Raw genomic sequence first — 27,320 nt, forward strand, 5'->3', positions numbered from 1 at the left:
ACATTGAAGCACCTTTCCTAAGCATTATGAGAATATATATATATATATATAATATGACCAGCTCTTATCATGGCTGTCACTTTGATACTTTTGGGTTATTAAATCAGTTAGGAACCTTCCTAAGCTAAACAGTATTGGGCCACAGCCCTTGTCTCCTGTCAGTATGAGAGTGCTACTGTCCACTCTTTACCCAAAGGTGTATCTTGAAGTGAATCAAATCAGCCAATAAACAGCACTTGTTTATGGCAAACCTTAACTTATACAGAACCGTATAAACAACCATCAGAGTAAAGTCCACAGAGAGTCTGTGTTTGGGAAAGAAACTCAAATTGAAAGGACAATTGAGTCCTGTGTTCTTCCTTTTACCTCATTGAAATGTGCGTCCTGAGTAGCGGTGAGTCCGAAGCCGCTCTGTTGGGTCTCAAAGGTGAGGAGGCGGGACAGCAGCCGCTCAGCGATCTGCAAGTCGTTGCCGTAGAGTCGGGCGGTTGCCTCGGTGACGTCACGGAGCTGGTGGGCAAGTTTCTTCTCCAGGATGGTGTTCAGTTCGGTCTCATTCCGCTCCAGAGAATCAAGCTAAACATGCAGACAGCAACAAACATGAAACGTTAAGCTATCAACTTTTTAACATGTATTTTAGAATTACTGGAATTTACTCATTAAGTTGCAAGTATTTGCTGGAATCAGGGTATTATCTCCTACCCAACCTTGCAGATTTTTCTAAACACAAGGACTACTACAGATTTCATGGGTCCACAACTTTGACCGCTTCTGACTTAAACTGTGCCCTCTGTCTTTGCATTGATGCCACAAAACACAATTAAATCCCTTTGGTCTAAAAAAGAGACATCAGACTCCATTAATGGGAACAGATGGGTTTCCAAAACAATTTAAAACTGGACAAGGAAGCGAACGCAAGCATTCAAGCAAACTGAAAGCTTCTATCAGCGAGGGCACATCTTAGATTTGGCTTTGATTCAGCACTTTTCAAGTTCAGTTTTGGGACCCATGGAGTCATGTATTTAAAGGCATTAGTGGTATTACTGTACATACAGCAGCATTGAGCTCCACAAATGGAGGTGAGGTGCAGTTGTAAAGGTCTGGCTCCAGCCACCCTCTCTCCACATCACAGTGTCTGATGGCTGCACCTGTGAGGAGGAGAAACAGAAAGATTTATTTTTCACAAGGACGTGACATATATATAAATGAATCATGCCAATGTGTCTGAGTGTCTACGGACCGACAGAGCCTTTGGGACAGGGCACTGCGGCAGGAAGGTTGAACTTGGTCCGAGGCCACCAGATCCCCTGAGTGATGGTCTTTGGACAACCATCGTAAATGACTGCAGGGAGAAAGAACATTATTTCAAATGATCCTTATCATTTGATGAACTTTTCAATTAAAATAACAAGAAAAAGTCACTAATAATGTGGAAATGTTTTTCTTTTGACTTGACGAAAAAGGAGGAGGTAATTACAAAATAGGAACTGGAAAGTGGCAATATTCCACAGAAGAGAAAACAGATACATCGAATTAACTGGAAGATGATTATGAATATAAATAAGAGTTTCTTTGTTATTGTAGGCTTGGACAAGTTGGTCCAAACATGCCCATTTTGAAAGACAGAACAAAAGAAGCTCCTATGATTACTCATTTATAATTAAATATGGTGGAAGTTCAGTAGTTCATGTCTGTTTGTCTCCATGGACAATTTACTGTTTTTAAATCCATCTTGAAAATTATAGATCATCTTTAAATTACAGACAACACAGTTTTTATCTTCCAAAATGATGTTGGCTATTGTTTGGAGACAACACTGACAAATGGAAATGACTATTTCACAAATATTCACAGTCCCCTATTCAAAAAAACAACATGTTGTTTCAACACATAATCTCACCTCCCACTAGGCAATTTACTGTTTGTGAAAGAATGATGTAGCCCTCTGTTGTGTCATTTTGAAACAAAATAGTCTGAAACAAAGAATATAATCATTCTCACCGTCACAGCCTGAATTTGTGACTTCAGCGAAGGGGCTGTCACATAAGTTGCACTGGCGACCAATCACGCCGGGCCTGCACTGGCACTGTCCTGTCTCTGGGTCACATGACCGCGAGAAAGAACCCACCGGGTAGCAGTCACATGGCAGGCAGGTGTCAGAGCCCCGCAGACGATAGTGAAACTCCTGAATGTACACACACACACACACACGGTACGCATGTTTAGGCACACGGATCAAACTCAGACAGACGCATGTAAAATGTTTCAGTGCCAAGAATAGTGTCAGCGATTATATCACCACATGCATCAGGGCAAGACATCTACAGTGACACAAGAGGGGATACAGCTTGAACAATGCATGAATACAGTAGTAACGATCCATGCATGATGTGCAGGAGAGCCGGCTATAAAGGAAAGCAGTAAATTATTTAGTTTGCTAAACTGGCATGAGAATATATTTTCAGTACCGCATTTTGGAAACAGAAGGATGGTGCTACCAGATGATGATGGTGCAGCACCACTGCTTTATTATTTAATTCCCCCTTCATCTAAAATGTGTTTGGCTTATTGTAACTTCACTTTGATGTTTCAGCATCTGTGCAGAATGATGTATGTGTGTTTGCTTTCAATTCAACCTGCTGGAGGTGGACAAGTTTCTCAGTGTTTACCTTAAATCTTAATATAAGGCATGCACCTAGAAGCAGAATATGGCCAATCGTGGTCCAATATACAATTTACAGACGTGTGATGTGTACATTTTAAACCTCAAGCACACATGCACTGAGAATGGACATTTCAGTGATGTGGGACACTTCTTAAGTTTAGTAGTTCAAGTTCTGAACTACTAAACTATATATTCATAGAATATGTATTTGTAGGTAGAAGGACAACATTTAAATTAAAATAGTTAATTGAACATTTTTGTGAAAAAACCATATCAGGCCCTAATTATTATTCTAAGCATTCTGAGCATTTGTATATGTCTTCAAACTTGTCTGCAGAGGTTATTAAAGGAAAGTTTGTAATTACAAACATATTATTATCTCAGCCTGGAGCAGCTTTTTGTTGCATTTAAAGCTGAATTCACAAGTAATCTGCTGCTGCTTTATGATCTAAAACACAGAGGCACTGTAAAACTTTATACAGAGTTGTGTGCGTCAGCCTTGACCTGAACGGCTAAATAAAAACACTACTATATTGTAAGCATGAAAAGCAGTAAAAGCTTTTATTTCAAGCTTCATTTTTCTAAAAATGAAGAACAAGGAGCCAAAATTCACATGAGGTCACGAGGTTAAGTACTTTGTTCAAGGGCAATATCAGAGATTAAAGATTAGGGTCAAAAAATCAGATTAAGGACAGGATGAAAACAGGGTTAAACATGCTGACTACAAACAAACATATCAATATACACACTCACACATTCACACAAGGCAGATATATCAATATGTAGGGATGATGATGGTATCATGGTTAATGTAGTTTGTATGTCTGGCTTAGTCTGTCAGACCATCAGACTGAGATGATTACCGTGTGTCGGTCTTAAACCAAAGCCAAAGTGAGCTAGAGAGTTACACCACCAAAGTCCTTCTAATCCTAACAGTATTCAATGTGATGATGATATAAAAAACTGCTTTATACCGGCAGGTCTGTAACCATTCAATAGATATTTGAACAGCTACTGCCCAGCCTTGTAATATGACGAATAACTCTTTAGTTAATACTAGTCAACTAAAAAAGGTGAAAAATCTGCATGTGAAGATCTACAGATGAACAGCCAAAGTCAGGAGCTGCACTTTACTGGTGGATAATCAGATTCTGTTTCCAACAGCCTTCATCACATCTCAGCATTGATGCACGAGCCTCTCAAGAGTAAAACATTACCAAATATATTTTTATACACTTCCAAAGTTTACCTTGCAGTGACAGTATCCGCTGGTCTTGTTGCAGTCCGGGTCGAAGCCCTTATTGGTGTCACAGTGACACGGTCCGCAGGTCGGAGATCCCCACCAACCCCTGGGACACTGGTGATCGATCCTACACACACACATAAACAAACAGGTGTGAGTAATGAGTAACACGTAACAAGTAGGCAGAACCAGTGTGGAAAAGTCAGTAATTGAACCATCTTTTATTCTGACTTCGAACTAATGACGAGCTCACTGAAACATAGAGATGAAAGAGAGACGCAGTGAGTGAGAAAAGGAGAGACGGAGGGAGCAAAGAGAGGGATCAAACTGACAAGATATTGAAAGTGAAAGATGCAGGAAGAAACTAGAGATAATGTGAGCGAGGCCGTTTGAGAGCTCAGGAAAGACAAGAGTTAAAGGAACATGCACTTAGCATATGCTGAGTCATAGATAGTAACCATTACTCTTGAAAATATGAAGAATGACATTGAAGCAGAAAATAAACTCAAGCTACTAATTCACCTTTAAACCAATATTTTTTAAACTGCTGAACTTCAAACACACCTCAGATGTTATTACTCTTGTTTATTGTCTCTCGGCTCTCTCATTCTCTTTGCTCACATCTCATTAACTATAATTTGCCCTCCGTCTCTTCTCAGTGTCAGTGGGATCGCTGAGGAGACGAACGCTTCTCACAGTCAATGCAGTGTCTTTATTGGTCCTTACGGGGAGTTTAGAAGAGGTAATTCAGATATCAGGGCTCTTATTGAATATAAGGAGTGACTGCATTTCTCCAGAGATTTTTTTGTTACATCTCCCTACTTTTCCAAATGAAGCATCTCTCCATGCTGTGTATTCTTGGCTTTAAAGCACTCAAATTGCAACGCAAACACATCCAGAGAGCCAGATGCTTTGTCTAATCCTAACTGAGGAAGGAGCGGCACAGAAACAAAGCTGTGCTGCCTGTGCTCTGATGAAATTAATTCAAATTTTCAGTTAAGATTATTCATGATAATAGCTGACATGATCTCATTTTAGTCACCTGGACATGGCAGATCTGCAGGTAATGATTACTTTTTATTGTTACTGGTAGACAGTATATTATTGAGTTTACTGATGTCTTAAAGGCACCTTTTTGTCTGGCCAGGTATTAAAAAAAAACATCACAGTGATGAAAATCCAATTTGGACATTTTTGGTACTTTTACTTACAAATTACAAAATTACAACAATTATTACATTATCATTATTCTAATCTTTCTGTTGATTGACGAACTGATTACTGTGAGAAAAGTTAGTTTGTAGGAAGGTGATTAATGAGCCAAACTTCTAAATTTGGTGTCTTCGTTGAAGATGAAAGAAATTACAGCAACGGGGGGGGAAATTAAAAGAGAGAGTAGACATATATTTCATCAGCAGCTTACAATAGGACTATGTGTGTCTTTGTTAAAACACACAGCAACTAGATCAAAGAAGACACACACACACACACACACACACACACACACACACACACACACACACACACACACACACACACACACACACACACACACACACACACAGAACAGATCATGTGATGGATGTAAAGCTGTGTGGATTTCACGGGTAGGAAGGAAGGGAGCATGGGGTGATGTCAGGGTCACGCTTGCTTCACACAGTGTGACACAAACACAGAAAACCTTGGTGTGTGTGCGTTATTACGTTAGGGCTACACTCATTCCCCTGTGGATTACAGGCCTCGCTGGAGATGTGGGACAACACGGCAGAACTAAAGCTACCAACACACACTCACATGGAACAGAGCTTTGCTGGGCTACAAGCAGCATCAAGAGACTTTAGACCCAGCTGAAGTCCCTCAGCTAAACTGGAGCTCAAACCTGGAGTCATTTGTTCATTTGTGTGTGTGTACCTGTGTTGGCAGTACTGCCCGTAGTTGTTGTCTCCACAGTCACAGATGTACCCATGGGACGAGCTGGGCTTCCTGTGGCACTGCGCCTCGTTTTCACATGGATTCAGATGGCAAGCGTCAGTGCAGCCTCTCCCATAGTATCCTGGGGGAGAGAGAGAGAGAGAGAGAGAGTTTCCCATTAGTTATAGTTGGAGCAACGGACTTGGTGACCATCTTGTACAAGCAGCACAGCGGCTTATCATATGTGGTTTCTTTGTCTTATAAGAGTGAACTGTATTATTCTTTCTGGGAGACACTTCCCTCTGATTTCTGTGCAAAGGGTATGTTCTCCACATTGTTTACAATATATTTTGAATCATCTGCCCATCAGTGTTTTGTGCGATTATTTCATGTGTGCTGTGTGTTTGAAGATTCTTTTTTTTAGGGGATTCATTTCACTAGGGATGCTCTAATGCCTTTTTTCAGACCAAGTACAAGTACTTTCATTTGAGTACTTGCCAATACCGAGTCCCTATATGAGTACTAAATAATACCATTACAGTTGTAACAATGACTCTGAAATCATGTTTTACTTTAATCAAATTAAACGTACAATACAATGCTTTTGCTAACATATAAATATTCAACATGTGTTTTTCTAAAACAAACAGACCGAATACGTCACTCCGGTTTTAAAAAACCCGACATAGTAAGCCAGCGAGACACACAGCTGAACTAATTGATGCGACGTAGACTAATATGGCTGCACGTGTCCACGACAATGCACTGCAACATTGTGGGTGATAACTCTTCAGGACGGGTGTTTCATCAGAAATGTGTCTTGTCTAGTGACTCAATCAATATTAACTTTTTCACAAAAACCACAATCTTTATATTCTAGTATTTTACCACTGGAAATAATTGACTTATTTTGAAAATCAAAATGATAAGGCACAGAAAATATGACAGAAGCGCAGGCGTTGAAGATGTCCGTTAAGAGAGCTCCCCTTGTATGTATGTACAATCACAATATGAGAGCACATCACAACAACTATTGAAATCCAAATATGCAGAAGTCAGTTCACAAGCACACGTCTCCGACACCGAACAGCGATAATCACACACAACACTTTCCTGACATACTGCGGTTGGGTCAACTAATGGAAAACAAGCTACAACTGTGCATTACAACGCTGTCATTCACTCAGAATGAAACGTAAAGCAAGCTGCCTCTGAAAGAAAATTACCATAATCTTTCTAGAAAAGCAATTTAAAAAAACAGATTTAAATTCAGTACAACAAGTACAATCTGAGCATTAAGCAAATATTACACGTATCATGGTGAATTATGGTAAAAGAGGCTTTTCTGCTGCAATTCATTCATAGGATAAACTCAAAGAACTTGAGATCAAGGAGGACGGAATTAGTTTTTGTTGACTGTAAAAGGAATGAATTATATAACAAGGTGAGGTTGGACAGGATATAACTAGACCCATTCATGAAATGTTGACACACAGATTTTTGAAGCACGATTATGGTTTTAGTGGGATTTATTCATATTTTCTTAAATCTGAAATGTCAAAGATAAAATGTAAATTCAAGCAGCGCATTCACTTATTAAAAAATATATTATAATTTATTACTTCGCCTAATATCATCAATTAGTTGTTTGATTCATTTATCAAGTGTTTTAGTGGCATGTTGTCATTTGTTATCTTAGATTGCTTGTCAATCTCCAGAGGAGGTCTCTTGCCTAATATGAGGCTGGAGGTGAGAGATATGGACGAATGATACTGGTGTGCTGCAGAGCAGATTGAGAAAATACATCATAACCCCTTAGTTTCTGTCTTTGTCTATTTGTAACCTAACTGAGAAGAAACTAACAGAGCTCAGTGTACGGTCGCCACAGGTCGCCAAACATGCGAGAGCAGGACATGCGGGTGGACATGTGGGGACATGCAGTGGACAGGTGGACATGCAGTCAGGTGGACAGGTGGACATGCAGTCAGGTGGACATGCAGTCAGGTGGACATGCAGTCAGGTGGACATGCAGACAGGTGGACATGCAGTGGACATGCAGTCAGGTGGACATGGACATGCAGTCAGGTGGACATGCAGTCAGGTGGACATGCATGTGGACATGCAGTCAGGTGGACATGCAGTCAGGTGGACATGCAGTCAGGACATGCATGGTGGACATGTCATGGTCAGGTGGACATGCAGTCAGGTGGACAGTGGACATGGTCAGGTGGACATGCAGACATGCAGTCAGGTGGTGGACATGCAGTCAGGTGGACAGGTGGACATGCAGTCAGGTGGACATGCAGTCAGACACTTAGCAGAAAGCTAAGAAGAGCTCAACTCCAGCAGGTGAGGCCTGAACAACCAAGGCATTCAAGAATGTTGTGTCCTGTTAGGTAGAGCTATAATGCTCTGTGGTAACTAAATCTTTTTACCAGTATAACCTGTGCTGTGACACAAGAAAAAATATCCTGGATTCAGAACCTCCGATCTTTATATCTGTTATATCCTTGTTAAATTAATATTTTTAAGTTTTGGACTGTCGGTTGGAAACAAAAAGCAAATTGTAGATGTCACAGAAATCATTTTGACCATTTTTATACATTTTACAAACTACACAATAAATCAAATAATCATAACTGACGCACATAACAATTACTTGATCATAGAAATATAAATTTCGTTGTAGTCTTAGTATATTTTGGATATGTCCTCTCCATAAATAAAACATTTTCTGGTATAAATTTGTACAATACTGTGAGAGTGAAGCAGGACACATGTTCAAAAGAAAAACTCTTTAAAAATGTGAAGGCATTAGAGAAAAAAAGTTTCAACACCTCTCATTCATAATAGCACAACTATTTGCCTCAGTAAAGCAAAGACAGCACTTCAACGAGCCTCAACAACCAACAACACACAAACTCCCACAATACACTTCAGTGTGCGGCTGTGCAGCAAAGTCAATGAAGCCGTCACACACTTCAATGCAATCCCCAGACACTCAAACACACCAGCCTCTTATATGGTAATACAGGCCAGCACATAAAGCGCCTCTTTAATCTAATGACTAAAGCAGAGTGCTTCACACACACTTTGGGGTGCATTTAGCACAAATAAAGAAGGCCTCTCACCCAGACCTGCTTTTAATTTAAGAAGAACCTTATTGCTGTATTTAGACTTTAATGTACTGTACCTGTATAAATAGTTGGATTAAAATATTATGTGACTGGCACCATTGAATTCGTATTCGTTTACTACACTTATCCTATTCGTAGTAGTTTGTAGCACTTATTATGTTCGTATTAGTCTGTTGCAATTCTTGTTTTCGTAGTATTTTGCCTCTGCACTATACTTTTGCTCTGGTTTATGCTTTAAGATGCTTGTTTAAGAAAGGAGATGCACTGATGACTTCTGGTGACTAGTAGTTCTCTTGAATACCTATGTTGAACACACTTCCTGTAAGTCGCTTTGGATAAAAGCGTCTGCTAAATGACTGTAATGTAATGTAATGTGATGTAATGCACCATAAGACCCGATTTTCATGTTGGGAGGGAAATAAAGGCAATAAATCCAATGAAATCCCATTTTGAATGGTGCTGAAGGACTGAATATTTAATAAATGATTTAGTAACTCTGACTCCTTATGATCTCAGGATAGAAGGTATTTGTTGCATCAGATGTGGTGAAGCATGCCAGCAAACTAAGAAACTAAGACCTTACTACTGATACATATCAATATATAAGAGACATATAAGGTTAATACAGACAAAGCCAGTTGTCCCTGTCTCATTGTTTCAGTTATCAGTTTAGTGTCAGAAACAACAGCTAAAATAGATTATACATATATTAAACCAAAAGCTTGAGACAAAAACAATGCCTCTTTCCTGTTTGGTAGTTGCCATACTCTTATATGTTTTAAATATCAGTTGATCATGTAAGAAGAAAACTGAATATTTCTTGAGACACCTTTTCTCTATGGTGATATAGACATCAGACATTGTATTAATATGTATTAACATGATTAACATCTCAATAAAATAAAAACATGATAACAAATACAGCTGTATCAATAATCTAATTTAAAAAAGGGGAAACTTTACAATATGTAAAGGTTTATACTACAAAATGAACAGCAATCAAAATAAATTAACTTTTACTTCAGAATCATTAAGGAATCCCATGATAATATACATACATGGAAATTACATTTTATTCAAGATATTCTAAGATTTTGACATGTATTTTGATATTAGCATCTATATTATATTTATTGTTTTGATTGTTTGTATTCAAAGCGTGTGTGCTTTCAGTACAGACATAGATTTAGTCTTTTAGAGACTGACCAAATACGAAGGTTCTTCTTAGCGTTTAAAAGCCTCTGAGCCACTCCAAGACAAAATACTCATATGATTATGATTATATTCATATAAATATTAACCGTGAAGTGAAAAGCACAAAACAATGCCATTTTAAATATATCACATTTTGCCTAGAACGTCATACTAATCATTCTGACTCGGCCTCACATACAATCACTTCCCCTCATTCAGCCAGAGTCGTGCTTTCATTTAACAGGACTGAATAGAAGGTTGTTTCTATAGACCCAAGTGTGACTGAAGTGTGTGTGCAGCTTGTTGGGGTCTGCATTCCTCCCTCTGGAGCTGACAAGAGTGTGTGTGTGTGTGTGTGTGTGTGTGTGTGTGTGTGTGTGTGTGTGTGTGTGTGTGTGTGTGTGTGTGTGTGTGTGTGTGTGTGTGTGTGTGTGTGTGTGTGTGTGTGTGTGTGACTACTGCTTTCACAGAAAGGACTCTGCTTTTCAAGCTAGTGGCCTTGGCTGCAGCTTTAGACAAGCACAAGGTTTCCAATGACTCCTATTATTTAAATCTCTCTCTCTCTCTCTCTCTCTCTAGCTTATTCCGTTCTTTGTGGAACTACCTCCATTTTCACATACAAACAAACACACAGGCATGATTAGAGGATCACACAATCAAACAGTGGTGGCATTCTGTCTCTTATTTGTTCGCTCATGATCCCCAACTCTCTGTCTCCACTGTTGGTCTCCACAACACACAAAAACACACACACACACACACACACACACACATACACACACACACACACACACACACACACACACACACACACACACACACACATACACACTCAATCATCTTCTGTCGGCCCTATACATCTTTACACTTTCACCATGGCAACTGATGGAGAGAAGGAACGACAGCGTTGGCTGTTTTCAGACGCTTATAATGAAACTGGCCTTGCCACAACAATATTGAAGAGCGAAAGAGAGAGAGAGAGAGCTAAAGAGAGAGAGAAAGAGAGAGAGAGAGAGAGAAAGAGAGAGAGAGAGAGAGAAAGAGAGAGAGGGGGAGAGAGAGACTCAAGCCTGTAAGAACAAAGAGCTGTAAATCCACAGCGAGGGTCCAGGAGCGTCTTTAAAAAGTTATGGCTCTCGAGCTGTGCACACATCAAGTGTAAGTCACAGCTTCCCGTCTGGCTTTAGACACTTTATTGTACACAGCATCAGCTTGACTTCTCCTCAGGACCACCACCAGGAATAGCAACATGAATCATCTGCTCAGTGAAACACATTCACCTTCTGACAGTGGAAAGATTGTGGATGTCTGAAATATACCATAAAAATGTGTTTGTGGGAAAACAAAATAATACCAGTGAACATTGAATCCAATGACAATGTGTTATGGGAAAGTGGTTCCTCAATATTGGGATCTAAGTGGACAACCAGTGGAAGAAACTGTCCAACAAGTGTAGGGCTCAAGACATAAAGGTCCAGTCAAAGGTAACTTAAAATGGATTTAAGGTTGAATAAGGCACAAAAAAGCCTTGGTTAGTTAAGGAAAGGTCATGGTTGGAGTTAAAATAACCTCTTTGTTAAGGTTAGGAGACCTTTGTCCTTACAGTAACCAGTATGTGGTTAACTATAGGGAACGATTGTGCCCAAGCAGCAGCCTTCTTTGTTAAAGTCAAAGTTTTTTCCCTACATTTACTTTGTAGCTTGACAATAACGTAACACATGTTGAATGGGGCACTAGTGGAGACGACTGATGCTGTAATTCTTCTAGAGGACAGTTTCAAAATGTATAGAACTGTGATGTATGTGCGTAGTTCGACTATAAATGTATGTTGGGCTACTGAAATAAAAGGTTGACATATTGGTTTTTAAATCGCAGATATCAACCAGACAGTGTTATATCTTGACAATGATGTGTTCAGAGACCTAAAATTTGAAAATCCATGACAGGACCAATGAGTTTAAGTGAAAAAAGGAAGAAACTTTACACTTAATAATCATACAAGGGAAGGTAAAACTATCCAATAGCAGATTACTAATATTATTTAGAAAAAACTCACCATACTGTATCTCAGACATACCATTGACTGTACAGCAGTGCCAAATACCTGTACAGATTTAATATCAAACCTGATCAATAAATGACTTTCCTAGGTGAGGAGTAATTTGTCACAGAGAACAACTGATTCAGCACCTTGAGGATCTGGCGTCTACTGTAGGTTGGAAAACGGGAAATACAGCTTGAAACTCATAAATCTCTTTCGCCCAGAGGGTTAGAGCTTAATATACTGCAGCTGCTCAGCACACCCAAACACAGCAACCTCATATAATGTACTTTTCTGAAATACTCCATCTGAAGAAATATTTATTTGGGTTTTGTTGCTTCAATCACTATTTTATCGTCTCAACAAAAACAGAAAACATTGATAAATGGCTCATTATTAAAGCAGCGGTTATGAGAGGTTCCGTCCTCAAATCGAACATATGTTTCCTACATGTGATCCAGTTGGTTTTTAAACAGCTCGGGGAACTCAAGCCGACATAAATCAACATGGCTGTAATTTATCCGATCATATCAAAATTTCCATTGCAGTGAATTAGCCTGTAGCAACTGGCACGTAAACATACACGCAAGTTTACATAATACATACGTACTCTGAAACAAACATGACGGCAAATGTCTCTGTGCTTTGTCATACAGGACATTGTTGTGTGTGTGTGTGTGTGTGTGTGTGTGTGTGTGTGTGTGTGTGTGTGTGTGTGTGTGTGTGTGTGTGTGTGTGTGTGTGTGTGTGTTTTCTATGTTTTCTGTATTGCACAAATCAGAAACGCTAAAAGCAGATGCATGAGAAAGTCACTGGGCTAGTTTCAGCAACAGGCCAAAATACACACACACACACACACACACACACACACACACACACACACACACACACACACACACACACACACACACACATGAAAGAGAATTATTTAGAGTGCACCTCTCTTTCATTTCTTTCTCTCTCTGCTTATTAAACTTTGATTTGATATGTCTCGAAGCGGCATCCATTGTTTAACAGTCTCCAATTGTAATGCTCATTTTGCTGATGAAAGATAATGCTAATGAGAGAGGGTGTGTGTGTGTGTGTGTGTGTGTGTGTGTGTGTGTGTGTTTACAGTAAATACGTGCATGCACATGCTGTGTGTGTGTGAGTGCAGCCTCTCTGAGTGTGTTCTCAGTGTTAATAAGTCAAGGTGTTAGCATTAGCTTGCAGGGCTGTGCGGGATGCTACAGGGATAGCAGCGCCTCTCGGCTTCCTCTCATGCTGTCAGGCCTGAGGCTTTCTCACTCTAACAAACACACTCTCTCTCACTACCCCCACATCCACTTTAATCTCATGCTCTCATTTTCAAACTTTTCTTTCTTGTAAAACTTCCCTTAGATTTCTCTTCTATTATTTGGAGGCAGACACTGAGACAGCAGCCTGGATCATCAGGACTCATTGAGTTTGGTTGTTTGGTCACAGAGGTGTGACAGAGTCTACTTTGGGCCCGAGGTTGTCTTTTCTTAGTTATGCAGACATTTGCAGCTGAAATGCACAATATATAATTATATTATACTATTTTGCTCCACCAGATACAAGCTTCAGTCAAATGGCCAAACGAAATAATTCCCTCCCGAACCCTTCCCCCTCATTAACATTTCAATTTGGTCTGGCCACAATGGATTGTAGTAACATCACCATGTAAGGGAACACCACCCATCACAGTGTAGGGTAGTTAAATGTTACGTTACTACTCTTTTGAAGGTATTTTTAATTTTGAAATGCAAACGCTGGAACATTTTACTGTGTACTGTTACTGCAGATACAGCATTAGCACGCAATCAAATATTTTGCATATAATAACTGTAGATTATTGCGCATTTAATGAGGTGGGGACATTTGGAGATTATTTAAGAAAGTAGTTTCACAACCAGTCCAGATGGTAACAGGAAATCTACAGATGCATCTAACTATAAAGCACTGCTGCCTCTTTGTATGTCTGTCTGTCCGTATGTCCTGGGCATATCTCGAGTACAGCTCATCTGATTTACTTCACACTTGGTTGTGTACTGCTGGGGACCCACGGGAGTGCTTTTGTTGAATTTGAAGCAGTTTGAACCATATTAATAATCTTTGAAGAAACAAACGATTGTTTCTCTTCATGGCAGCAGGGGCGGAGCTTCAGGGCTCTGCAGAGACGAGAATGTCGCCTGCCACGGGCCGACCGCCACGGGCCGACCGCCACGGGCCGACCGCGTCTCATTAACTGCAGTTCACTGCTTGGAATATTAAGGTCATCCAGCACATGGATTCTCGATTTACTAACATTACAATCAGAATTTTCTTTCTTCTGGAGTCAACACAAGCGAATAGCCAACAGAAAACAGAACTGAACCAGAGTGTATTTCACCAATGTTTCTGACCGTGAGTAAGCCAATCTTAAACGACATGTTGAGTAAGACTCTCTGTCCCTGTAGGACTTATTGATAACTTATAACACTAATAACGTTGCCACCAGCAAAATACCTCCATTAATCTAATCCATGCTCTACTTTATAATACGATAATGTCAAAGCAAGTGACTGATAAACCTATTTGGAAAATACCTCTGCTACGTATTCCTCTAATGTTTCTGACTGCAGGTAACCATGACGTGGGTGTGTTTTTTCAGGGCTGTCTTGTCTTACTTTTCATCCATTCAACTGGGAATGTTGGTATTGGCAGTGGTTTAAGAAGCTGGCCAACTCAAAACTTTTTTTCCCAAGTCAATCTTTTCACTATTAATAGTAAAACTATTCACACCGCATTGAAAAATGACAGCATTCAAATGTTTACTTCCAGTGAAGAGTGAAAGAGAGACATTATCAGCTAAACGTACTTATGTTTGCTTAATTTCTGTTTAAGATGGAGCTTTCAATTCAAATATGATGCTGGATAGTTTAATGAAATATAATGAAAAATATTTTAATGTTTTGTTTTGAGCCAAGTTTGACTCTCCAACGTAACCAGTAACATTGCTCTGTCAAGTAAAAGTTGCACTACAATGTAGTACTATAACTGTTTAGAAATACACATTAGGTAGTAGACAGTTTAGTTGCATATTGTGCTTTTGGGGCCTTTTGTAAGTAATTTTGGGTACATACTTCATGGTAACTGAAATTGGCTAAAAAAAGATATACATGTTGAGATAAAGAAAAGTAAGATGATGGACGCTAATAAGGACAATATCAATATATTGTGTCGTCGTCTCTCTAGCGCTCTCTCTCTTTTATGTGGTTCTTTTCTCTTAACTTGCCGTTCAATCTGTGGTCTCGTCTCTCCTTTAATCATGAATATAAATAATCTCCTTTAATCATCTCTGCCTGGTTGGTCTAATCTGTTTAATCAATACCCGTCGAAACTGAACTGCAGCTGGTTTATCAGTAGCTGCTAATGAAGCTTCAAATAAATATCAAATATCACTTCTTCATCCTCTCCTTCACTTTCACTCTTCTTTCCCTGCTGTGTGTGCGTCTGTCATGTTCATTTTCTCTCAGTTCCATGATTTGTATATCTCTGTGTGCATTTTTGCCAGCTGTGTGTGGATCTATTCCCAAATGTGTCATCAGTGTTTTCAGGCTGTTTGATTTGACTTTCTCTCGCACTCTTTCTTCTCTCGCTCAAAACTTTTGGTGTTTGTTTTACACTATTTCTGTCACCCGCCCTTACTCCTCATTAATCATTAATATGTTCAGTTTCTCTGTTCCATAGTTCTCTTCCTGCTCTTTCCTCTCACCACTTCTCTTTATATAATAGATGTTTTCCTTCTTCTCTTCCTTTGCATCTCTACTCTCTCCCTCTCTTTTAATCAGGTTGTTCTCCTCCACATTAATTCTGCCTCATTATATTCACCTGACTAAGGAAAATTGGGAAGTTAGCCCGCAGTCAGTTTCTTACTCTCGGTCTCAGGTGGATGAGAACTCATTATGCATTCCCAAATATCTGTTTAACCCAGTTAGAGCATTGGCACACACCTACGCAGATATGGCCGCATAATAATTATTCCCTTTCTCTGTCTCTCCAAGTCCTCCTTCTTGGCTGTGTTACTTGGCCACTTTACTTAATGTATTTATTGGCAAAGTCAAAATACGATGAGATTGAAGACATTAGCAAACGAGCCAGTTGCTACAAACCTTAACATCTTTCTTTAACTGGATAAGCCTTTTATATGAAGAATTGTTTAGTAAAAATTGGATCATATCACATCCTTTAAATTGTAACCAATCGAAAACTGTGATCAATCTTTAATTCAAAATAAAACAAGATAGAGAAAAGCAGCAACAACAATTTCGACGGAATATGCATTTTTAGCCTTCATATTAATGATCAAACTATGAATTGATTATTAGAAATGTGAAAAGTGAAGCCAATGCACAAGTGCCTTAAACGTTTATTCTTTCTAAGGGCAGCAAGGGATAACTGCTCTGGCTCCACAAAGAAGTCCTTCTCTCTTGATTGATTACCTCAATAAACATTGTAAACATGAGTTTATAGTCTCCGTCACTCGTTGGAAGTCTTTTCTTCAATGCAGTACAATGTTCATTTAGTAAATGAATGACCGATGAAGAGAAAAAGCAGGATATGCCTAGTGATTGACAGGTCACTACTCCCGTCTGGGAGTTGTCAGTGTTTATGTTGCTTCCTCAAGGAAAGCATCTTCAACCTTGTCTACAACACCAGCATCATATATCTGTTTACTCACCAGGTTCGCAGACACAGGTGTGCCGCTCCCATTGGTCGGAACAGCGGCTGTGGGAGGGGCACGGAGAGGAGACGCAGGGGTTGCCAACATTACAGCCGGTCTCTACTTTGACGGATCTTGACGGGCGTGGCAGCGGAGGGGAGTCAGGCCGTACACCCAACCGAACGCCCTGTTAAAAGAGAGAGAGGTCAATGTTCAGAGAGTTAAAAAAGAAAGAAATATTGGCAGTTTCATTAATCTATTTAAATCATTCTATCCCAAACTCACATCTTTGCACATTCCCATCTCTTATGTACCAATATTTCCAGCTTCTCCCCACCCATCCATCATTAAACATTAACAATTCAATTCATCCGTCCTCACCTGTATGCAGCCTTTAATCCCGTTTTGAACCTCTCCTGAGCCCAACACTCCTCCCACATGCAGATGTTTCACCTTCAAACCATGAATCTCATTTCCCACTATCACTGTTCCCTAATGGGGGAGAAAAAGAGGGAGAGACGTAAGGGGACTGATGGGGACAGGAAAGGCAAAGATTATTAATATATTAATAGCTTTATGCAAACTACGGAGGTACCATTTAAATAACCTTATCTTTTAAATGTGAAAGAACTCTGTTATTACTCTATATGAAAATATCAAGGTAGTCAATAAAAGGATAAAAAAATGAGTCATGGGAAAGGAAAGAGATTGTCCACTCAGATTTGTGTAAAAATAAACAATGAAAAATATATATGATATAAGTTTACAGTATAAATAAGTATATACAGTAAGCTAGAATTAATATTTTAAAGTACAGCAGATAATAATGTTTTTCAGAAAACACTTTTGACTTTTCTTTCTTTTTTTATCACCAACATGAAGTCATAATTCTTCTATATTTTCATTTACCACTATATCACTGAGTAGTCAGGTTTTAATGACGCTTTGCAGAGCGTATGATTGACTTAATGAAATAAAAGAATACAATAACATGCAGCCGTTGGGGAGAAGGTCAATACTCAACTGATAACACAGACAGTGTTGTGACGCGATGTTGACAGGCAACAACCATTAAATAATAATCAATGAGCCCCATTTATCACCGTTACAGCAGCAGTGGAAGATGCTCAAATAGAGGGTGTGATGTGGCTGATAATAGTTGCACACATGCCAAAAGCTTTCAAAGGTAATTACTGTTTAATTGGCAGCAACAATGTTTAAACATTTCATATTTAAAAGTGTTTTCTGCACCATTTACTTGGTGTAGCACTTGAAGCACTTTGAAGAATAGCCTGGTGAACTACATAAAAAGATGAAAGGCATAATTTGTTGGCAGAAAATTTAAGAATCAATTCCACATAAAAACAAAACATGTCGCTTTGCATAAACACAACCAAAGATGACAGTAGTACACAGTGTGTTTGCTTTTCTGTGTGCATGCTACTGTCACATATGTACAAACCTCATATAAACACAGGTACAATTTGACATATTAATCCACTACAGATAAAGGAAACTAGGATTACCAACCCATATTAGACTGAGGCTGTTGAGGGTTATAAATTCTGTGTTTGTTGTAACTATATGTTATATATACATATATCAGCTTTTATTTTGAAAAAGGTTTATCCTTTTTCAACTAGTTCATGGAAAATTTCTGAAAACCATGGTGAGGAATTATTTAATGCCAAGTACATCATTTTTCCTGCTTTGATTTTAAGACTGAGAGTGAGATCATATGGAAATGATTTGCTAATTTGCTAATATCTCTTGCAGTGATCTCATGCACTGTATTGGCTCATAGCAGGAAGTGAGTAAGATATGGAGATATTTTAGATTAGAGGATATTAAAAAAGGATTTCTTGTCTTCATTCATATTAAATGCTTCACAATTCAAATTAGAGTTCTCTATTTATTAGACTAAAACATGTAGTCCGTCAGACTAACTGCACATTTAAAACAGCCAAATTAAATCAAATCAATCAAAGAATTAAAGCTGGGAAAAAAGCCTATTTCCAAATGAACAATTGATGTTATGAATCTAATTCTAGTTCTAAAAAAAGTTTAAAAAAATGAATTGTTATGGGAAGATTGAGTCTTTTTGATTTAGTAAATTATAAATGATGAAAACCTTGTTATTCATTTAAATATAGTGCTTGCAGGGCAAATCAAACTTTTAATAACCGCATTTACAGTATTTTAATACTTTTAAGGCTCTAAAAAAGCCTGGAACATCTAGTCTTTCCTGAAAACCTTTCCTTCAAGGGTTGCATCATGTCTGTTACCTGATAGAGTCCAAAGTCGAGCCGCAGCGTGGCGACGTAGCGCGTCTCACGGCCGCTGCGGACGTCTCGCAGCTCCAGTTGGAGGTCGTGCCACTGGCCATCTGAAACCTGAACCTGATCCAACCGCAAACGAACTGGTCTGGTCGAACCACGGGTCACCGAGAACACCAACTGACCATTTATCACCTTAGAGCATGCAAACACACAAACACACACACACAAAGTCAAAGACCAGAAAAGAAGAGGAAAAGACGGAGAGTGCAAAACTGACTGAAACAGTAAAGGAATACCTGCATGGTATGTGAGAGGAGACTGAGAGGTGACTGTGCATGTGTGTGTGCATGTGTGTATGTGTGTGTGTGTGTGTGTGTGTGTGTGGGAGTGTGAAATTGAAATCCAGCATCTTGGCTGCACTACAGAAGATGCAGCTAATTCAATACTGTCTAAGGATGTAGAAATGTAGGAAATGTAAACTGCACATTATTTCTGGGATAATACCAGCTTTATGGCATTTTGTCTTATGTAGAAGATGATAATGTTGATTTAAAACAGTAAATGGAGCCACAATAACCATGAGACATAAGTATAATTCCCATAATCAATGTGACCGCCGCTAACACAATTAGCAGCCTACGCTTTTATATCCTGAACCGCCTAGTGAGATTTGGCTTAAAATGTGTAGCTTTGATTTAAATCACATATCAAATTGTTTATGGTACAAAAGTGGAAGAGCTAAACCTTTTAAGGCTTCTGGCATCGGTAAAAGGAGAAATATACCGTTATGTTTATCCTCTTCAACAGAGCCAGAAAGAAAAACCAGCAGCCAGAAAGTAGAGCGAGAGAAAAATCTCCTTTGCTACATGAATAAACATGTTTATGGGAAATGTGCTCTTGTTTTCTGAGCTCCATTGAGCCTGAAGTCACTTGAAAGTCGACAATTATGTCAGCATTTGTTAAAATGAAACCAACACAATTATTTTTTCAGGGATATGTAAATGTTCAAATACATTCTAGTACAGACATTAACGGAAATGGATGACAGTCAGTCATTGTGCGTGTCTGTGGGCACACACCTGGAAAAGCAGACTGGTGTACTGGCCAGCCTGAGCCTGCAGCAGCGTCCCCTCTCGCGCTCTGGTCCTGAACACCAGGCCGAGGTACCAGGGCGTCGAGATGGTTACGTCATTCTTCAGGTCCCACCAGAGGGCACTGTTACCCAGGAAGCGATGGGGGTGTGGCATCACTGGCGTGGAGGGTGAGAGAAAGACAGTGAATAAAAAGTAATGCGATGCTCAGAACAGCCTCAAGATATCACTGCTCCGGGACTGTAATCATCTCTATAAAGCATTCATTTGCGATATAAATAGGCAACGGGACCAGATTTGGGATTGGAAGTGATCTGGTTCCGTTTGTGGTCCGAGTAGTACCGCCCAATCACGCTCAAGTAGGCTTTGGTTGCATGCAGTTAAAAGTCTATTTGGAGAGAAAAAGAGGTCGAATTCATTGGTCGAGATAAAATCTGGGAACTTTTGCGACAATTGCCTGATGATGACTTTGCTTTTTATTTGTTTAAAATTAGCTTTTAAACTGGCTACTTGTGAGATAATCCGGTTGTACAAGTCATCTCTCGACCCCGACTCCATTGTTGCATCTCAAATTGCTAATTGGACTGTAAACAATTGACCGGCGTAGGAAGGAGAAAGTCTTGGCTCAGATATCCGCTAGCTACACCAGAACGTTAGTTAGATGGCATTCCATAGACATAGACATTGAGTCCAACTTTGCTAAAGAAGGTCCAATTTTGTGTTGGGAATCACACCGGGTTATCTAGGTCCGATTATATACAGGAAATTAAGCCAGATATCCAGCACTTTAACAATTAGCATTTAACTATTTGCGCTGCAGTTTCCAGTAAATAGTCAAAATTGAAGGGAATCATTATTTTAAGCTTCGCCTTCAGAGGTCAACACCCACCCAACCGTTAATCCATACATCATTGCACAAACATGCATTTCACTTATACACTTAAATTAGTCATATACTCTAAAAGACTACAGCCGTGATAGCTTAGCACGAAATGAGGAATAAATCCTTGAACAGAGAGAATAAAGACAAAATGCACACTAAACTGAATGAATGATTGACATAGCACTTCTGAATCTAAACTTCTAAAGTATTGAAGTGTGAAGCATCCCATTAAAACAGGATACATTTCTGTAATTCAAACAAAGTGTAAATAAGAATGAACTCAACAAGTTTGAAGGTGTAACCTTGTTTTAACGTCAGTCAATTACTCACTAATTAATGTGACATAATTATAATTACTGCTGACAAATAAAGGCCACTGATGGTCAGACAGAAACAATTATTGGCAATTATCTCTCACTTGTCATTGATAATTATACCAAAAGTGACATTGTTGATGGTAAACATTGGTTGAAAATGCAACATGTTGGACCCGAGAATGAAACTAAACTCATGCAGCCTCTCACCGTGGCTGCAGTCCTTCCCTCCGTACCCGAGGGGACAGTCGCAGGAGAAAGTCTCCCAGCTCACCCTGCAGGTTCCTCCGTTCTGACAGGGGTTGGACGTACAGAAGGTAAGCTTGGCGCTGCAGCCTATGAGAGGCAAGAGAAGCATTACATAACCGATTAAGTTCCCAAAAATGTAAAACAATAATGTAGATGTCAGCAAATGCATAAAAATAAAAGACGTTAAGGCATCACATTTGCAGCTCTATTAAAATATTTTCAGTAACCAATGTGCATATTTAGAGGTCATTTATTTCCAATTGCACTCTATGGTAGGATCTCAAGATTCAAATGGATTTTACAAACCCATCTATGGTTGTATGAATTTTCAATTTTTAAACAGTATTCCACATTAAAAGAGTTGATGAGTACTTAACATGAGCAAAAATGGGATGTTAATAATTATTGTCATTCAAATCTTCTGTTAATCCCACAATAAATCAACACAATTACACCTTTGTGGTAACTACTCGCTTGAAACGAATGATTTGTATAAGTTAATAAAAAAACAAAAAACAAAGGCTAGATGGCATTTGTGGACATTGTAAATGTGTCATTGTTTATGCTTTTTTAAAGGGGCATGCTTAGCACTGCTGACCAGGGAGAGTTCCATTGTTAGCGATGAACCCAGCCAAGTCCAGCGGCTTGTTGTCAATGTGCAGCTCCTTCATACAGCCGATAAACTCCCTGGTGCCAAACGGGAAGTTGTCTGGTACGTTGGGAACTCCGCCCAGAAACAATGGACCAGTCAGGTCCAGAGACCTGAGAGGGGAGAGAAGAAAGTAGAAAGATGAGTAAATAAGGCGGAGAAGAAAGGGGAATAAGGAAGGAATGGTGGATTATCCCTCCACCAAGGAAGGAGGGGAGGGATGACGGAAGGGAGGGTAAGAAAGGGAAAAACATGAAAAGAGGGTATGAGAAAGGCAAAGGGATTTTAAAAAACCCAGAGATTAAATGTGTCATCAGAGGTAAATGTCAAAGGGAACGGGAATTAGATAATAACAGTTGATGTTGAGGAGAAATGAGATGACAATGATGTTGTTGAGGGTAAAAGCGGGAACAGCAGGGGATGAGAGAAACTGAAAAGATGAGAAAGAAAAGGGGAGGCAGTGATCTGACAGGAGATTAAATATAAGATACAACAAATATCAGGAGAGAAGAGGTAGAGGTGTATGACAAGGCAGAGGGAAAAAGGAGACAGAAGCCAGCGAAGGAGGTACAAAGGAAGTGGATACAAGGGGACGTCAACAACTACCAAAAGTCGCAGGCATTAAAAAGAATACGAAAAACAGCGGAGACAGCCGGGAAGGCAGATGAACAAAAAACAGATTAAGTGTGAGTAACAGCAAATATCAAGAGAGATAAAGCTGAAAGGCTGATGACAAGACAGATGGAAGACTGGGAGAGGAAAAGAAACGGGGGTAAAGTAAAGAGGACGATGTAGGGGACACAAAATAACTCTTATGGGACCGAATGAGCTGGAAAATATGAAAAGACAGTTACAGTTGTTTTGTCACTTTTAGAGAATTATCCTTTGGAGCTGAGTTTTTTCCTTTTAAGCTGGCGACACGTCACATGCCGAGCAAATAACCACAGGGAAATATGAGCGGACCCAGAGAGACAAAAGGCGCCAGAGTCAAACAAACAAGAGATTAAGCGTGAGTTACAGCAAATATCAACAGAGAGTGTCATTAGACGAGGATGTCGAGACAGTGAGAGAGGAGGGATGAGCTGTTAATGAAGAAGGAACAGAGAAAGAGTGTTGAAGCGTCAGGCTTTGGCCTTCCTCTTTGATCTGTCTTCTCTTCTCTCAGCCCCTCTTAGCGCTGACAGATCACAGCTTACTTGATTACAGCTTACAGAGGCAAGGCCAGACATCAACGCTATGACAGGCTGCTTTTTGAGTGCATGTGTAAATACGTGTGTGTTGTGCACTTGTTGGCGACGTACGTGTAGACAGTTAGTTTGGTAGACACACACCACAAGTAGACTACAAAACTTTGTCAAGGTCAAAGCAAACAGGAAACTTAAAAGCAGCGTAGAGGATGTTAAACTGTAAAGTTGAATGTTTTGGTCGTACAAAAGAGAACGAGTGGGCATGAGACTGAGGCAGCGTTAGAAAAGCAGAATGTGGCAACAAGGAACATTAACACCACACAGAATGAGCCGACGAGTAACAAGACCATCAGAGAGATGCAGACAGATATGACAGGGCATGAATAAGTCAGTTGTGCCTCATTAAACCCTCAGGTCCCCAAAGCTTTCTCCTACAGTCACCTCATTACCCTGATCTGACAAAAAACTAAATCCTTTTCATAAGCAGCAGTCTTAGTAAAGGTTTTAGCAAGACTCTCACAGAGTACACTGCTCAAATCTGCATTAAACCTACTTTTGATTTCAAAATTGTGATGAGCTTTCACGCTTGTTTGAACCAAGCTGAAACTGTGATATTCTGAATCTCTAAAGCGGAGTATTTAAAACTAGTTTTTAAGAAAATTGGTCAAATAACAAGGACACTAAACATTTGATCAGACCTTTCTCTTGTTCCATGTTAATATTAATTTATTATTACGCAATGGCGAGCAACTGCTATAATACATATAATGAGTCATCTTGGGGATCTTGGGTAGGAAACGAAATGGCAAATAGAGCTAATCTAAGATCTACATGAGGAGCTACTTAGAAACAGTTCTTCCAAGACAGAGGAATTAATGTTACATCAGTCATGCATAGTTATGGAAATGAATTTTACAATATATTTTGTAATACATTTTTTATGATTTAAAATGTATTGTCGTTTTTCAAGGAACAAATTGTAAATGGTAAAACTACCATTTTATAATAAAATATATCCCAAAGGAACAGGCTTCATACGAATATTAAAGGTAAGTTATGTCATTTCTAAATGCATAAATGTCCAAATCAAACTATAATAACACTGCATCAATGGGTTTTACAATGCTCTGTGCAAATCCTCAATTGTTTGTAAATGGGAAACCTGTCAACAATTAGTTTCAAATGATCCAACCATTGTGATTGGCTGACATCAAAGTCAATATCTACCTTTTAATACCTGTAATCTAGCATCCTAGTACCAACACCTGCCAGCTGGCCTCATGCTGCTACACACACTGACCACCTTTATTGGTTTTCTTCTTAGTGAAAACTGCTTATGAATATCTGTTAAGCCTCTAATCAGTCACAGATGATATTTAATGAAAGTCGTCTTTGCAAAGAAGCTGGCAAATCCTGTGCAAACACCACCCACAGCTCAGGGTCAGCGACTGTTCAGAGTCAGTCAGTTGCTGTGCGGGACGTAGGAGATGGAAGAATATAGATGAATATGTTTGTTCACTAAGTTTTTGTTGAGTCATCTGTATTTCATAAATGTCAAATATGAGACTATGGAATTAAATACCATGATGAATTCCACATAAAGTGCTATGATAGCTATGACACACAAGATTGTGTTATCTTACATATACTATGTATATATTGCACGTTATAACACTGCCTTTGATGCGATATATATATATATATCTATATATATATATATATTTTATTTTTTTTTTTACTCGCAGTAGATCCTGTAGATTATTTAAAATGTCGTAACTAGTATTTTTTACTGGTTCACTCTTGTGTGTAAACTCCAGGATCTACAGTTTGTTCATGCTGCAGGTCATATTGGACGTTTGACATTTCAAAGATCTGTGGGCAACAATGCTGACTGTAAGTTATTACTTCAGGAGCCAATACATTTTTATAATTGCCCTAATCATTGGGTTCATTTTTCCAAAAAAAAAAGAAACAACAGGTTTAAATACAGAAACAAAAAAATGGAGCGCTGAAGAAAAAAACTCACTTCTTGCTGCTGGTCTGTTTGCCCTGCGCCGCACAGCTGTAATTTCCGAGCTGTGTACCAAAGCGGAGCGACAATGCTGTATCGCAGTCGTCAACGCTCACAACAGCAATCTTCTCATCTGACGGACCCTGGGCCTCGCCACTCATACTGCGCTTTGGCTGAACACACACAGGCAAACACACACACACACACACACACAAGATTGAAAACAGAGTCCCATGGATTAAAAACCAAGAAACACCATGACAACTGACAACATGCAAGAAATACAACATTGTGGACCAAATCTAGAGTTTATATCACTGCAGTCATACACTACAAAAAGCAGGTAAGACACATCAGACTGTATTCAGTATCTACACTGCTACTGCACATTGTGTTAGAAGGAAAAGGGAAAAGTTAGAGTTAGTTGGAGGAGAAACAACTGACACTGTATATGGGTGGGAAAATAATGGGAGTAAAAGAAGATAGACACATTCACTCTTCACTTACTGTCTGCTAGTGAAAGACAGAACGACAGAAGAAGAAACAGAAGAAAGAAAAGGAAGAGGACAAAGAAGGAAGTGTATGTGCACACTGACACACACATACTCACATAGCGTGTAGCTGGCTGAGGAAAATGAAAGAACATGAAGAAAATTAAAGGAGATGTGGCGAATATGCATGAATGAAATGGTGACAAACGCCCCCACAGCGGTGTGCACGCACACAACCGCCTCATCTCAATTCAAAGTGCTTTGTCAGCATGAAGGCTGAGAAACTATTCTGCCGACGCATCACAAGTACAGCACAAATAATAATCAGTAAGATGTTAGGATGTAAACGCACCTTGTTGTAGTAGTGTATGTGAACAGTATGCCAGTTGCCATCACTCACACCGCCGGGCAGGAAGGGACTCACCTGAGTGGACGATTCACCTGAAGGCAGATAGATGAAGTTTGTGTCAAAACATGAGTAGTAAAAATAAACGGATAAATGGATTACTAACTTAATCAACTGTTGCTGTCCCCGAGGTTTCTTCCTTTATTTCTCCCAGTAAAAGTTTTTGGGGGAGTTTTTCCTGTTCAGATGGGAGGGTTCTGGGACCGAGGATGTCGTATGTTGAACAGATTGTAAAGCCGTCTGAGGCAAATTTGTGATTTTGGGCTATACAAAATAGATTGAATTGAGTTGAATATGTGCAAAAAACTGCGCCTTCTGTACTTATCATTATATTTGTTGGGTTTTGACTGACAGCCAACACTCCCTGAGACCAAGTGTCAATACATAAATGTATAGTCTTTTTATAAACAGAAAACAAAACAAAAACTCTTCCCAAAGCAAATCAGTTACACTTGCTATGATAAACATAATTATTCAAAAACCTGTGTTAAATAGTGGTGGTGGTTCTCCATGTCTGCAGTGTGTAAAAGACTGAAGGGATTTCTCAGAGCATCAAATTTGACATTGTCTACTGCTTGGCTGACCCCCAATATTGAGTAAAACCTCCATATTTATATGATGCTTATGAATAGGGGAATATTAGAATACAAAAGCACACTCACACATAAAGATATATAGTACCTGTGGAATATTTGAGCACCACTTGTCCTTCTTGGATCTCCAAGGCGATGAAGTCGTGTTTCTCATTGAAGCGTCCATTATAGAAGAGAAGACCGCTGTTCTCCAGAGTGGCAAAACTAGAAAATGCACACACGCACAGAAACCCACATCCAAAATACGTTAATGAATAGTGTGTGTGCAATG

The 27,320-nt window shown here is 39.3% G+C and overlaps 1 protein-coding gene across 1 annotated transcript in view; it reads right to left on the bottom strand.

The window, feature by feature from the left end:
* Nucleotides 1–27,320, bottom strand: part of celsr3 (cadherin, EGF LAG seven-pass G-type receptor 3) — a 95,109-nt gene that overhangs the window by 26,782 nt on the left and 41,007 nt on the right. The window contains 16 exon segments of the mRNA XM_054608604.1: nt 367–576; nt 1,054–1,148; nt 1,241–1,342; nt 2,002–2,185; nt 3,915–4,035; nt 5,820–5,961; nt 16,915–17,083; nt 17,278–17,388; nt 19,182–19,367; nt 20,255–20,424; nt 21,674–21,799; nt 22,311–22,474; nt 25,575–25,732; nt 26,170–26,184; nt 26,403–26,491; nt 27,138–27,253. Coding sequence (XP_054464579.1) covers nt 367–576; nt 1,054–1,148; nt 1,241–1,342; nt 2,002–2,185; nt 3,915–4,035; nt 5,820–5,961; nt 16,915–17,083; nt 17,278–17,388; nt 19,182–19,367; nt 20,255–20,424; nt 21,674–21,799; nt 22,311–22,474; nt 25,575–25,732; nt 26,170–26,184; nt 26,403–26,491; nt 27,138–27,253 — 2,158 coding nt within the window.

The sequence above is a fragment of the Anoplopoma fimbria genome, chromosome 12, assembly GCF_027596085.1.
Source record: "Anoplopoma fimbria isolate UVic2021 breed Golden Eagle Sablefish chromosome 12, Afim_UVic_2022, whole genome shotgun sequence".
Classification (NCBI taxonomy): Eukaryota; Metazoa; Chordata; class Actinopteri; order Perciformes; family Anoplopomatidae; genus Anoplopoma; species Anoplopoma fimbria.